At 38.2% G+C, this 14,289-nt stretch overlaps 1 protein-coding gene across 1 annotated transcript in view; it reads left to right on the top strand.

Annotated features, from left to right (window-relative positions):
* CPB2 (carboxypeptidase B2) overlaps positions 1-14,289 on the top strand; it is a 50,546-nt gene that overhangs the window by 33,443 nt on the left and 2,814 nt on the right. Inside the window, exons 7-9 of the mRNA XM_058438164.1 lie at positions 2,941-3,051; positions 5,605-5,698; positions 11,928-12,130. Of these exons, the coding sequence (XP_058294147.1) occupies positions 2,941-3,051; positions 5,605-5,698; positions 11,928-12,130 (408 nt within the window). The remainder of the gene's footprint in view (positions 1-2,940; positions 3,052-5,604; positions 5,699-11,927; positions 12,131-14,289) is intronic.

Raw genomic sequence — 14,289 nt, 5'->3', positions numbered from 1 at the left:
AGAGGCTTCTCAATTTATGGTGGGGTTATGTCTCAATAAACCCAATAAACAATCACAACTGAAAATATTCTAAGTAAAAAATGCATTTAATTTACCTAATCTACCGAATACCGAATATCATAGCCTAACCTTCCTTAAATGTGCTCAGAACACTTACGTTAGCCTACAGTAGGGCAAAATCATCTAACACAAAGCCTAATTTATAATAAATTGCTGAATATCCATGTCATTTATTAAATACTGCACTAAAACTGAAAAATGGAATGGTGGCATGGGTATGGTTTCTACTTAATATGCATTGCTTTTGGGCTATTGTAAAGTCAAAAAATCATAAGTGAAATCATTGTATATTGCAGACCATCTCTAGTAGGACAGGATTTCAATTATGTTACTTGCCATGTTGGTAAATCGTACCTTCAACAAATATTTATTTATTGTCAGGCAAAATTTCTTCAGCCACTTTGAAAAACAATGTGGAAGTTCCTCAAAAGATTAAATATAGAGTTACCATATGACCCAGCAGTTCCACTCCTAGGTGTATACCCAAGACAAGTGAACACATATGTTGACAAATGATTATAGCAATATTATTCATAATAGTCAAAAAGTGGAAACAACTCAAATTTCCATCAACTTATGAGTAGAAAAACAAAATGCAGCATATTCATGCAATGAAATATCAATCAGCAATAAAAAGGAGTGAAGTACTGATTCATGCTACAACATAGATGAATCTTGAAAATACTAAGCTAAGTAAAAGAAACCAAACACAAAATGCCACATATATTATTCCATTTATATGAAATGTCCAGAATGGGCAAATCCACAGAGACAGAAAGTTCGTTAGTGATTGTCAGAGGCTTGGGGAAGGGGCAGGAGGGAAAGGGGAATGAGTTATAATGGGCATAGGCATGAGGATTTTTTATGATGAAATGTTCCAAAAATCAGATATTAGTGGTGGTTGCAAAACTCTATGAATACACCAAAAACCGCTGAATTTCACACTTTAAAATGGTGAATTTCTGGAATGTAAAGTATATCTCAATAAGCTGTTAAAGAAAAAATGGGCACCCCTTCCTTCGGGATTGTAGCTACAGCCACACTTGAAGGTGTGGCTTGGCACACAGCACAGACTGTATCTCAGCCCTCACTCACTCCTTCTGTCTGGAGTCCTACCTATTAGATAAAGAAACAGGTAACATTGTTCTGGGCCTAACACTGGTCATCTCTCAGAGCATAACTTTTTGTAGAAAGATTCCCATCCAACCAGAGGTAAAGGTAGGAAGGAAATTTAAAAAGTGAAGCAGAAAAAGAAACTCATCATGCTGCATCTATTAAAAGTTTGGCCCATGTTGTAGAAATGAAAATGAGAAATACTTTATTATTTTGAAAGGAACAGGCTCTCCTAATATTTTTCTAATAATGAATGCTACATGATTACTGAAAAGTGATGCTAACATAAATTTATAAATTCGTAGCATAAAAATGTATTTAACTGGTTGCTCCACTATTTAAAACATGGCTTCCCTGGAAACCATCATTCTCAGCAAACTAACACAAGAGCAGAAAACCAAACACCAGATGTTCTCACTCATAAGTGGGAGTTGAACAATGAGAACACATGGACACAGGAAGGGGAACATCACACACCGAGGCCTGCCGAGGGTGGGGGGCTAGGGGAGGGAGAGCATTAGGAGAAATACCTAATGTAGATGATGGGTTGATGGGTGCAGCAAACCACCATGGCATGTGTATACCTATGTAACAAACCTGCATGTTCTGCACATGTATCCCAGAACTTAAAGTATAATAAAAAACAAACAAACAAACAAAAAACCAAAACATGGCTTCCTTCATTCTACAAATTTTGCTTCCTTTTCATTAACCTTTTATTTCTGACCTACAGTAGATTTTAAAATAACTTTTTTCTTTCCTTTCTCTCCGATTTCATAAGTATTTATTCATAGCAAAGAATTTTAATGTGACTCGTGATTGTTCTAGGGAAATATGAATATAATATTTTGAACGTTTAAAGGGAAAATAGTAAAGTTTATAAAAGGCTTGTTTTTATTTTGTCAATAATGAAAAAGACATTTCTTAACAACGTCATGAGTATACTTTAAGGCAACAAACAATTACAAACCAAATTAAATATTTAATGTAATTAAATGTGAATTAAATTAAAATATAGCAATGTTGCCACAAATTAAGATTTTGAACCAAAAGCTTTGTCCTAGGTGAAATGATTTGACCAGCTAAAATTTGTCTTTATAGTTCTCCTGCCTGTACATTTTGTCATTTGGGGGTAAACTTCTCAGCCACCAAATTTGGATGCCATTGTAATATGTGCCGCTAAGCTGGATGACTCTAAAGTAGAGAGGAACAAGTTTGAGATGATGTCCGTTAGAATTCATAGCCAGTACCTAGGAAAAGCTACCCTAATTCTAAAGCTAGATGATCAAAGCCTTGGGAAACACACTCAATTCTAGCAAAACTTGAGCTCCACAAGTTCTAAGGACAATGTAGCAAATATCATGTAATCACATCTGGGGATAAAACATGGTATGTAGTTTAAGCTCTGATGAACATGAATTACAGAAAAAGGAGCTAAACTAAATCTAGGTTTTTGTTTCCTTAGATCTTCTTGGCGGGCTCTATGGCTTTAATAAAGAGTTAATTTTATTTCTTAAGGAAAATTTAGAAAGTTTATGGTTCGATTTTCTGCCTTCATTAACTAGGAAGACTGTACCACGTGTAAGGCATTTATCACCACTTTGTAGCACCCTAAGTTCAGTTCTTTTGAGGAATTAGCACTCTTTCTGAAAGTTAAATCTGCAAATCTAAACATGCCACATGACAAATTAAAAAAAAAAAAGAAACACACTAAGTTTAGAAGAACTTAAAACAGATCTAATTAAATATACTCGGTTTAATTTGCAGATAACTCAATTCTATGGGACAATAGGGGAATATACCAATCTCCTGAGGCTTGTGGATTTCTATGTTATGCCGGTGGTTAATGTGGATGGTTATGACTACTCATGGAAAAAGGTAGGAGAAAAAGCAAGAAGACAAATCATGTTCTTCTTGGGGATATAGGATATACAGGTTGAATTATTCATGGAATTCTGGATCTAGGCACAATGGCTTTATTATTAAATTTTTTTAACTTTTATTGTGGAAAATGTCAAATATATATATAAGTGCACATAACTGTGTAGTAAACTTCTATCTACCCATCACAGAGCTTCAACAATAATTAACTCATGACCAGTCTTGTTTCATCTGTATTCTCTCTACCCACTTCTACCTTACTCATTTTATTTTTAAGTAAATCCTAGGTACCGTATCACTTCATCAATAAATATTTCAGTACACATTTCTAAAAAAAAAGAACTCTGAAAAAAATAATTATAGTATAATTATACCTTAAAAACTAGCTGCTTCTGAATACCATAAAATATTGCCAGTATTTTCAATTGTATAATAACTTTTTTCTTTTTTTTTTTGACATGGCGTCTCACTCTGTCGCCCAGGCTGGAGTGCAGTGGCACGATCTCGGCTCACTGCAACCTCCACCTCCCGGGTTCAAGAGATTTTTCTGCCTCAGCCTCCTGAGCTGCTGGGACTACAGGTGGCTGCCACCATGCCCGGCTAAGCTTTTTGTATTTTTAGTAGAGATGGGGTTTCACCATATTGGCCAGGCTGGTCTCAAACTCCTGACCTTGTGATGCACCTGCCTTGGCCTTCCAAAGTGCTGGGATTACAGGCATGAGCCACCTCGCCCAGCCTCCTAACTTTTTAAAAAGTATGTTTCTTTGATTCCGGATCCAAATAAGGCTCTTACATTATGATTGGTTTATATGTCTTTTAATTCTATTTTAATCCATGGACTCCCATTCCATCTTTTGCTCTTTCTCTCTCTTTTTTCCTTGCAATTTATTTGTCAAAGACAAGAGTTTCCCATTATTAGGATTTGCTAACTGCACTACTATCTTGTAGTTTAACTTACTCTTCTGTCTGTATTTTCTGGTTAATCAACATCGTGATTCATGTAAAATTACTCAAGCAATATGAAATACTATGCTTTCTAATTTAAAGAGGGGCACATAGAAACATAACTAGGTATATATAAATTTAGAAAAACCTACTTGAGTAGCACATATAAATACTAAGAGGAATAAGATTAGTTGGCGTGATTGGAAACATATGGAATTACATATGAATTATTTCACGTAGGAGGTAATTTATGCAGAAGATATGGAAATGGCACAGGAGATTGAGGAAAAAGTCATCTCTGGTGAGAGGAATACTGTAACTGAAAATTTTGTAGGTGGAGATGGGCAAATGCCAAACTAAGTAAATGAGAATTACCTAGCATAATGCCTAACACAAATTTGGTGTCCAACAAATGGTCATATCTGTAAACTGATAATAAAGTATATTTACACCTTAACCTGAATCACAGTGGAATTCAGTCACCCTTTAGATTTCCAGCTTCCCAACTGTTCTTTGTATCATTGCCCTATTATTAATTCCTGCAGTTTGAGAACTTGATATCCCCAGGGCTTACTCTTGCCACGGAACCACAAGCCTGGGAGTGGTAACAGGGTGGAAGGCTTGGCAGAGGGTTGGTGAGAGTAGGAGAAAAGGGTGCTACATCATCCCAAACTCAGAACTTAAACGAAGTCTGTGCAACTCTTTTTTTTTTTTTTTTTTGAGATGGAGTCTTGCTCTGTTGCCCAGGCTGGAGTGCAGTGGCAAGATCTTGGCTCACTGCAAGCTCCGCCTCCCAGGTTCATGCCATTCTCCTGCCTCAGCCTCCCGAGTAGCTGGGACTACAGGCGCCCACCACCACGCCCGGCTAATTTTTTTGTATTTTTAGTAGAGACGGGGTTTCACCGTGTTAGCCAGAATGGTCTTGATCTCCCGACCTCGTGATCTGCCTGCCTTGGCCTCCCAAAGTGCTGGGATTACAGGCATAAGCCACCGTGCCCGGCGTGTGCAACTCTTTACATGACCAAACTTTCCTGGTTTACCCCAAGAACCCAATAGGGAATTTGCTTTATATTTAAAAACCAGAGTCAAATCAGCACAATCGAAGAAGTCATCAGATTAGAGGTATCTTCACACCTCCACCTTTTCTAGCTTTGAAAGGGGAGTGGTGAATTCAATCTAAAGAGAGCATTTTAACTTATGACTCAGTGTTGAGTTGAGACACAAAGTTATTTTGCTTTTCTTTGAAGGAGCTCAGAATGACCCTGTGCATAAAATTAATGTAAAGGAAACAAGGCTAAACAAGAAGGCTAATAAGCAGCCTAGTGGAACGAAATGAAATCTTTATTTGTATCAGTCAAAATTGATCAAATATTACCATTTTGTTTGGTTCAACTGAAATAGTCTGAGTGGATGTGATTGAAACCCGGATAGCAATAGGGACCTTGCAAAGGAATATTGCAACAACAGCGATGTGATGAAGCCATGCAAGGTACAGGGTTGAAGGAGAGAAAGGCAATTCTGGCTTCATGGACTTTCAAATGTATGTCTTTCCTCGGGCCTTGAACGTGGCTACCCAGGTTGTCTGTTTGTATTTTGTTTATGTAGAATCGAATGTGGAGAAAGAACCGTTCTTTCTATGCGAACAATCATTGCATCGGAACAGACCTGAATAGGAACTTTGCTTCCAAACACTGGTGTGGTAGGTTGTTGGCTTTATTTCTTGCAATGTCTCTTCACTGACAGGGTGATGTTCACAGAGAAAGGCCCATGAATTCAAATTAAATACAGAGCTGGCCTGTCTGAAGTAGGGAATAATTTAAATGATAAATACTTAGGTAAATGTAATGCTATCAATGCTGGCCAGAGTCAGCAAATCACTTTGGCCTCTCCTCTCTCCTGTTTCCCTGTTTTTAAAATAAGAAAGTTGTATCAGTTCTTTAAGATCCCTTCTAGCTTCAAAATTCTAAAATCTATTATCTTGGAATAATAAAGAAGTGACAGTTAAAGATCCTATTTTAATAAACAAAAACATTCATCATTAGAATATCAAAGACCTGAGATGGGGGGAGGATCTCTCTTTTTTTTGAGACAGAGTCTTGCTCTGTTGACCAGGCTGGAATGCAGTGGCACAATCTTGGCTCACTGTAGCCTCTGCCTCCTAGGTTCACGGATTCTCCTGCCTCAGCCTCCCAAGCAGCTGGGACTACAGGCATATGCCACCATGCCTGGCTAATTTTTGTATTTTTTTTAGTACAGATGGGATTTCACCATGTTGGCCAGGCTGGTCTCAAACTCCTGGCCTTAAGTGATCAGCCCACCTCGGCCTCCCAAAGTGGCTCACAGGAGTGAGCCACTGTGCCTGGCCTGGACCCCTCATTTTTAATTGCACGAGTAAATGTTTACTTCTATAGTGTTTGAAGACATTTTTTTCACTATTCACTTTCTTAATTTCTTTAATAAATAATATAAAGAAAATATAAAAATAATAAAAATATTAAAAATAGTATAAAAAGCAGCACAGTGGGAATTTATTATTTCTTAATTTGAATAAGTTAAGGCATTCGATGATGTTGAGTTATGCATTCAAGAACAGTCTGCTTTCAGGAGTTTGAAGATTTTTCAAAGAACTAAAAGTAGAATTACTGTTTGACTCAACAGTCTCATCACTGGGTATATACTCAAAGGAAAATGAATCGATCTACCCAAAAAACACATGCAATCATATGTTCATTGCAGCACTATTCACAAGAGCAAAGACATAGAATCAATCTAGGTGTCTGTCAGTGGCAGATTGGATAAAGAAAATGTGGTACATATACATCATGGAATACTACACAGCCATAAAAAAGAACAAAATTATGTCCTTTACAGCAACATGGATGCAGCTGGAAGCCATTGTCCTAAGTAAATTAACACAGAAACAGAAAATCAAATACTGTATGGTCTCACTTACAAGTAAAAGTTAAACACTGGGTGTACCCAGACATAAAGATGGGAACAATAGACACTGGGGACTCAAAAAAGGGGCAGGGAAGGAGAGAGAGAGGAAAGAGTTGAAAAAGTACCTACGTGGTACTGTGTTCACTATTTGGGTGATGGGTTCAATAGAATCCCAAACCTCAGCATCACACAATATATCCATGGAAAAAACCTGCACATGTACCCCCTGAACCTGAAGACAAAGAAGTTTGCTTTTAGGGGGGTAGGTGTTAGTTCACTCTTTCTTCCCACCCACTCAACATTATTTTTCGTAGTACAACATTTCAGAAACAGCTACGAAAATAAACTAACCTGACAAGGAATATGCATCATCTATATTTTTAGGCTCCATGGGGCCCATAAGAGAGAGAAGCTATTGTACCCACAGAAACATCCTCTTCCTCCCAGACCTGGACCCTATACAATCCTACGCACATAATTTTGCCTATTTCCTTTAAAAAAGGTAAAATTTCATGATTTTAAACATTGTATCAAAATCCCAGAATACCTATTAAAACCTCACAACATTCAGCCTGGAAAAGCTGATTGCCAAAACAAAAGAAAACCAAACCTCACAACAAAGTACACCTTATTTCCTTATTTTTTTCCCTGTCTAGGTTAGAAACTCCATGCAGACAGAAACCAATACTCATTACCTAGTGCAGTGCCTGGCACGAGGAGGGTCCTCATAAAATATTAACTAAATGAGTCCATGAATGAATTTAGTTGCTCTGAGAACTACAGATATGGTAGGAACTCAGAGGAAGAAGCAGTTCATCCTGACTCAGGTTCCAGGGAATCAGTTAGTGGTTTCTCCCTAAGAAACCACTCATGTTCCCAGAGGCCCAAAGGTTGCTGTGGCACTAATAACGTGCCAGGGGCTCAGAGGAACAGCAGCGATGTAAAAAGAATCTGAGTAAATAGAGCTGACAGTTACTCAGCACTAAGCCATTGACATAGTTCGTCTTCCAGATTTCATTATCTACGAATCACAGATGGAGCAACCCGGGCTGAAAACAGTTAAGTCCCTTCCTCAAGGGCACGTAGCAAGTATGTGCAAGTATGTGGCAGAGCTGGGCTATAAACCCAAGTTATCAGTTCCCTTTTGGAACTTTTTATTTTATCTTCGAGCTCTTTTGCTGCTTGATTTTACCTAATATTTTTCTTGGTGAAGTCAGTGTTATTTAATTTGGATAGTCAAGTAGTCAAAATATATTCTGTTATTGTCATCAAGAAATGTCTCAGTCCCCTCTTGGGCATGGTGTTATATTGTTACGTATCATAAGAGTGAAAAACAGAAACAGAAGCAGCAAGCATATGGGTTTTTAATTAAAAAAAAAAAACCCAAAATAAAAAGTAATTGTAAGGAACTCTTCTTATTACCAACTGTTCCAGTATCTATTCTGTACTATGTAAGCAAGACAGTGAGAAAGAAGAATTTAATCTTATCTTTCTCATCCTTACAACTAGAATGTGCCCCTATGATTCTTTATATAAAGGATCCAAAAAACACCTCACTTATTAACAGGAAGTGACATATCAAATCTACTTACTCATTTTATGCTCCTCTGTATTAAAATTTTGTGTGTGTGTGTTGGAGATGAGAGTGGAGGGTAGGTTGTAGGGGTGTCTTTGTCTTTTCAGGCTGCTATAACCAAATACCATAGGTTGGGTGGCTTAAACAACAAATTTATTTTCTCATAGTTAAGGACTGGAAGTCCAAAATCAAGGTACCAGCAGAGTGAGGTCTTCCCGAGGATTCTCTCATTGGCTTGTAGACAGCTGCCTTCTCTCCATGCCCTCACATGGCCTTTTCTTTCTGCACAAACCTGCCTGGTGTCTCTCTTTATTCCTATAAGGGCACCAGTCACATTGGATTAGAGCCCCACACCTATGACTTCATTTCACCTTATCTCCTTAAAGGCCTTATCTTTAAATACAGTCACACTGGGGCCTAGGGCTTCAACATAGGAATTTGGGAGGATGCAATTCAGTTCATAACAGGAGCACATTATGAGAACCTTTGGTCTCAAATTTCCTAAGATAGCACCACACATTTTCTAAAACACTGAGTTCAACTACAAAGTTTTTGCAACTGGCTTGAATGGAAAATTATTTCTTTTTCTAGGAGACTATAGTGTTTTTTAAAATTATTTTTTATTATGATAAAATACATATAAAATTTGCCATTTTAACAACTTTTAATTGTACAATTCAGTGGCATTAAGTACATTCACAATTACTACTATCTATTCCTAAAATTTTTTAATTGTCCCAAAGAGAGATTTTTACCTATTGTAACCAGTAGGCAATATGTCCTCATCCCTACCTTCTCCCCAGCCCTTGGTAATTTCTTATCTACTTTCTGTCTCTATGAATTTGCCTATTATAGATATTTCACAGTGTGCTTGGTTCCATGTCTATAGATCAAAGAATACTTGAGCTTGGAGGGATCCAGTGGCCCAAGTTCCTTCGTGGTACAGATGAGGCCCCTGAGGCTGAGATGGATGAAGTAGTTGCCCAAATTAACATGACTGCTTAATGGTAAAGCAGAGTCTTGACCTCAAGTTTCCTGCCTCCTCATGGCTCTTTCCACTAAAATGCTTGAAATCTCTAGAATGAGAATCTGAGGTTCACTGTCCAGCATAGTAGCCACTAACCACATGTGGCTATCCAGTGCTTAAAATGTAGCTTGTCTGAATTGAGACATACACTGAGTGTTAAATACACACCAGAATTTGAAAGCTTAGTATGAAAAAAGTAACATAAAATATTTCAAGAATAATTTTTATATTGGTTACACTTGAAATGATACTTTGTACATATTTGGTTAAATAAATTATAATATTGAATTAATCTCACATATTTCTTTTTTTGTGTGTGTGGCAGGGTCTCGTTCTGTCATCCAGGCTGGAGTGCAGTGTCATGATCTCAGCTCACTGCAACCTCTGCCTCCTGGGTTCAAGCAAGTGTCTTGCCTCAGCCTCCCAAGTAGCTGGAATTACAGGCATGCGCCACTATGCCTGACTAATTTTTTTTTTTGTATTTTTGTTAGAGACAGGGTTTCACCATGTTGGTCAGGCTGGTGTCGAACTCCTGATCTCAAGTGATCTGCCTGCCTCAGCCTCCCAAAGTGCTGGGATTATAGGTGTGAGCCACCGTGCCTGGCCTTCTTTTTATTTTTCTTAAAGTGGTAACTTGAAATTTTAAAGTAAATATGTGACTTGCATTGTATTTCTATTAAACAACCCTGGTCTGAGGATTCATATTAGGGCACCACCTCTCTATTTAGTGGTTATGTCTTCCCCGACCTCCATACCCAATATATAATCTCTATTCTCTAGAATTATATACCACATGAAAGGGCAGGAATATTCAAAGGTGACCAAATTATCAAAAATGGTTTATCCAATCACCTTATTGGTTAAAAATGAAATACTTGGGAGGACCTTAGATGTTCACATTTCCTCTCAGGGAAACAATTTTTTAACAAACGTTAATTTGTGTTTGTGTAATAACAGGAAAAAAGCAGAATGAGCTTAATTAAGAAAAGCAAGCTCTGTAAGGATAGTGAGTAGCCTCAGCCATGGAACCCTGAGGCAGAGATGCAGCTGGACTCAGAAACAGAAAGGAACTAGGCCTGGAGCCCTAGAGAGGCTCAGTTAATCCTTCCTCTCCCCTTCTCATCTCTGTGATGCGCACTGGCTTCCTTCAGGTCTCAGTCCACATGATGATGATGATTATGATGATGATGATAAACAGCAACAGTTATGAAATGCATACTACATGCCAGGCACTGTGCAAAGCACGTTGTATGAGCTAGCTCATTTAATTCTCATTCAATCAGCATTTAATGTATAATTTTTCAATTTTGCAGATAAGGAAATTGAGATACAGATAGATTTTAAAAAATTTACCCAAGGCCATATAGCTAATAAATGGTAAAGTCAAGATTTAGAATCAAGTGATTGGGTGCTTAACAATATGCTGTATAGCCTCTTACTCTGAAGAATGGTTACCACCAAGAATATCCAGATTGCATCTCCTAAAATGACAGTATTTACTTCATAGGGCTGCTGTAAGAATTACATGAGATGTGGCAAAAATCTTAGCAGAGTCCCTGATGTACAGCATGTGCTCCACAGGTGTCAGCTGGTAGTATTACTATTTTTACTGTCTGTTCAAGAGAGCAGCTAGACTGAGACTAGACTCTTAGTATTGATTTCAAGTTATCTTTGAAGGGATTCAGATAGGCAAGTACAAGAGTCTGACCCAATCCTGAGCCCTTAACTGTTTGCAGGAAGGAATAATCTCTTGTGTCAGATGCAGCTTGCTGGGGCTTCACCTTGTGAATTAGGGACAGGGGGAGAAGTGTTGGAAGGCAGGCTACCATCTCAAGTGATGCAAATTATAATCTATCAAGGGAATGAATGAACGTCGGTCTGGCAACAAATATCACCATCCCATTTTATTTACTAAACCACTTTAGCGAGTTAAAAGTAGCATTGAAGGCAGACTTATATATTCTGAGTTCTGAAGTGAGGCTTTTCTTTTATGGGCTATATTGATGGTAGCCTTAAAACTAAAAATATCAGAAAAACTAAATTTACAGTGGATTAAGGAAAATGGGGTTTATTTTTTCTCACATAACCAGAAGTCTGGAGATAGGGCTAGCATCTCTGAGGATCTCTTAGCCACTTTCTCGAGGTTGCAAGGGAGACAGGTGCTGGGAATGACTGTTAGAAGGTCAGCTATGTGAGCAGATAAGTATTTGACTTCAAAAGAAACATAAACAACACTTAGTGGAAATATGTTCTTTGCAGAGCCCTACCTAATCCATTCATCTAAAAATGCTGCAACACAGATAGGAGAATACGTTGTCTGAGAAACCACAAATTATAGTACTATGTGCATCCCCTCATAATTTCACCTTAACAATTTCATTACAGAGGAAGGTGCATCCAGTTCCTCATGCTCGGAAACCTACTGTGGACTTTATCCTGAGTCAGAACCAGAAGTGAAGGCAGTGGCTAGTTTCTTGAGAAGAAATATCAACCACATTAAAGCATACATCAGCATGCATTCATACTCCCAGCGTATAGTGTTTCCATATTCCTATACACGAAGCAAAAGCAAAGACCATGAGGAACTGGTAAGTGCTACTTAATTATTTTTCTCATTAGCATTTTGGAAATAAAATAATACTTAGTTGAAGAATCAAAAACTGGGAAAAATTTTGTCCTCTAGAAGGCAAATGATAGATGTTTTAAATCATGGTGTGATCCTGTTGAGAGTCACTCTGGGTCAGTGTTCACTAAGGGAATATAAAGAACATGCCTTACCCTAACAACATGCACTTGATTCTAGCACGTGGGCTTCCTAAGAAAATGTCAGACAAATTCTTTGAAGGTTAGGAAGGAACTACTACTCCATTTGACCTGATCTGCATGTGAAGTGGTATAAGCAAGGATGAGTATGGAATCATGTGACAGCTTTGTGGTCACTAGCTTCCTACAACAGCCCACCACAGATTAAGTCTCAACACAGCACTCATTGTTTTGGTATTAGCAGCAGGAATTGTTCCTGCCCTGACTTCCCTAACCCTCAGGGTTTCGGTCCTATTAAAGTACCTCCAATTTTAGCATTGAGGCAAGAGTCTGTTTTTTGGAACATAACAGACAATACAGGAAGTTCAAAGAAGACTCACACAATTTGATACTCCCTTAGCACTTTTTAGTCCAAGATACTGTATGTTTGGGTTCATGGCAAAAGATGCAAGGATTCTTGAAGGATTGTAGCTAGGCTTCGACAAATCTTCATCCCAGATGCTCTCCAGACAGTGGAAGTGTTACATCAACAGCCCCATTCTTGGGAAGGGACTAATTTTTAGGTAGTAGCTTGTTTCTTAGTGACTCATTTTTTTTTTCTGGCTTTCTTAACAGAATAAAATATGGTCACATTACAGGAGCTAGCAATTGCTGATGACAAATATAAGATTATTTGCATTTTCTGAAAATAGCCCATTTAGAACATAAATGTACTTGATACTTGAGCTTTTTTCTTCTCAAGGGAAAACTCTTAAGGAAAGCGCCTTTTAAAAATATTATCTTTGAAGAAATAAAAGGAAATTTATCATGATTTGGGAAGTAGAATTAGTCTAATTATGCTTTTTTTTTTTTTTTTTGCATCACTGTCAGCACACATATTTGTTGAGAGCCATTACATGTAAAACACCTTGTCAATGGATGTTTAAAGAAGCATTAGGTAAAATCCTGCCCTTTAAGAGAATGTGTTATGGTTAGGGAGCTCAACCATTAGCAAATGTTACAAATAGCTGTACTCTAAGGCGACATAGAGTAACTACTAAATAAGTGGCACAGACAGTGCAACTCACTTTTTTTTTTTTTTTCTTTTTTTTTTGAGACAGAGTCTCGCTCTGTCGCCCAGGCTGGAGTGCAGTGGCGCAATCTCGGCTCACTGCAAGCTCTGCCTCCCGGGTTCACGCCATTCTCCTGCCTCAGCCTCTCTGAGTAACTGGGACTACAGGCGCCCGCCACCACGCCCGGCTAATTTTTTGTATTTTTAGTAGAGACGGGGTTTCACCGTGGTCTCGATCTCCTGACCTCATGATCCGCCCGCCTCGGCCTCCCAAAGTGCTGGGATTACAAGCGTGAGCCACCGCGCCCGGCCAGTACAACTCACTTCTAACCAGAGTATCAAGGGATGGCTTCACTAATGCATTCAGAGGGAAATGCTGAGATAAGTGAGGAGATAAAGTAGTTACTGTCCTTGAGGAATTTACAATCTATTAAGGGGGGGGGGGGGAAACTACAAATAATAAAGTGCTGTTGATGTCAAAGATCAGCTACATTTTAGACAGGCATTGAAAGAGGATTTCTACAGACAGACAGGGAAGGAAGGACCTTCCAAGCAAAGAAGTTGGTGTTCACCATAAGAGGATGCAAAAGTGGAGGGTGATAGCATCAGAAAGTAGATTAGGTTGGCTTCTGAAGGGGTGTGACTGTCAGATAAATTTGTATTTCATTATGTAGACAATGGGGTTACATTAAAACTTATTTTTGAACAAAGAGATGGCATAAAATAATATCCGCTGATAAATCTCTGAGTTTTTCAAGAAGGTGACAGTGTATACCATGATGCTAGTTCCGATTTCAGAAAAGTTCCAGATAAGTGAGAACTTCAGAATAGATTTTGACAAAATGAATATCAATAGACAAAATGAAGTGAAATGGGGGTCTTAGTTATTATCCTGCTCCATACCAGAGGCATAATCTTTTTTGATTTGATGAA

Source organism: Hylobates moloch, unplaced genomic scaffold, assembly GCF_009828535.3.
Source record: "Hylobates moloch isolate HMO894 unplaced genomic scaffold, HMol_V3 SCAFFOLD_4, whole genome shotgun sequence".
NCBI lineage: Eukaryota > Metazoa > Chordata > Mammalia > Primates > Hylobatidae > Hylobates > Hylobates moloch.
Note: the sequence above shows the minus strand (reverse complement) of the source record. Positions and strands in the feature narration are given on the sequence as shown.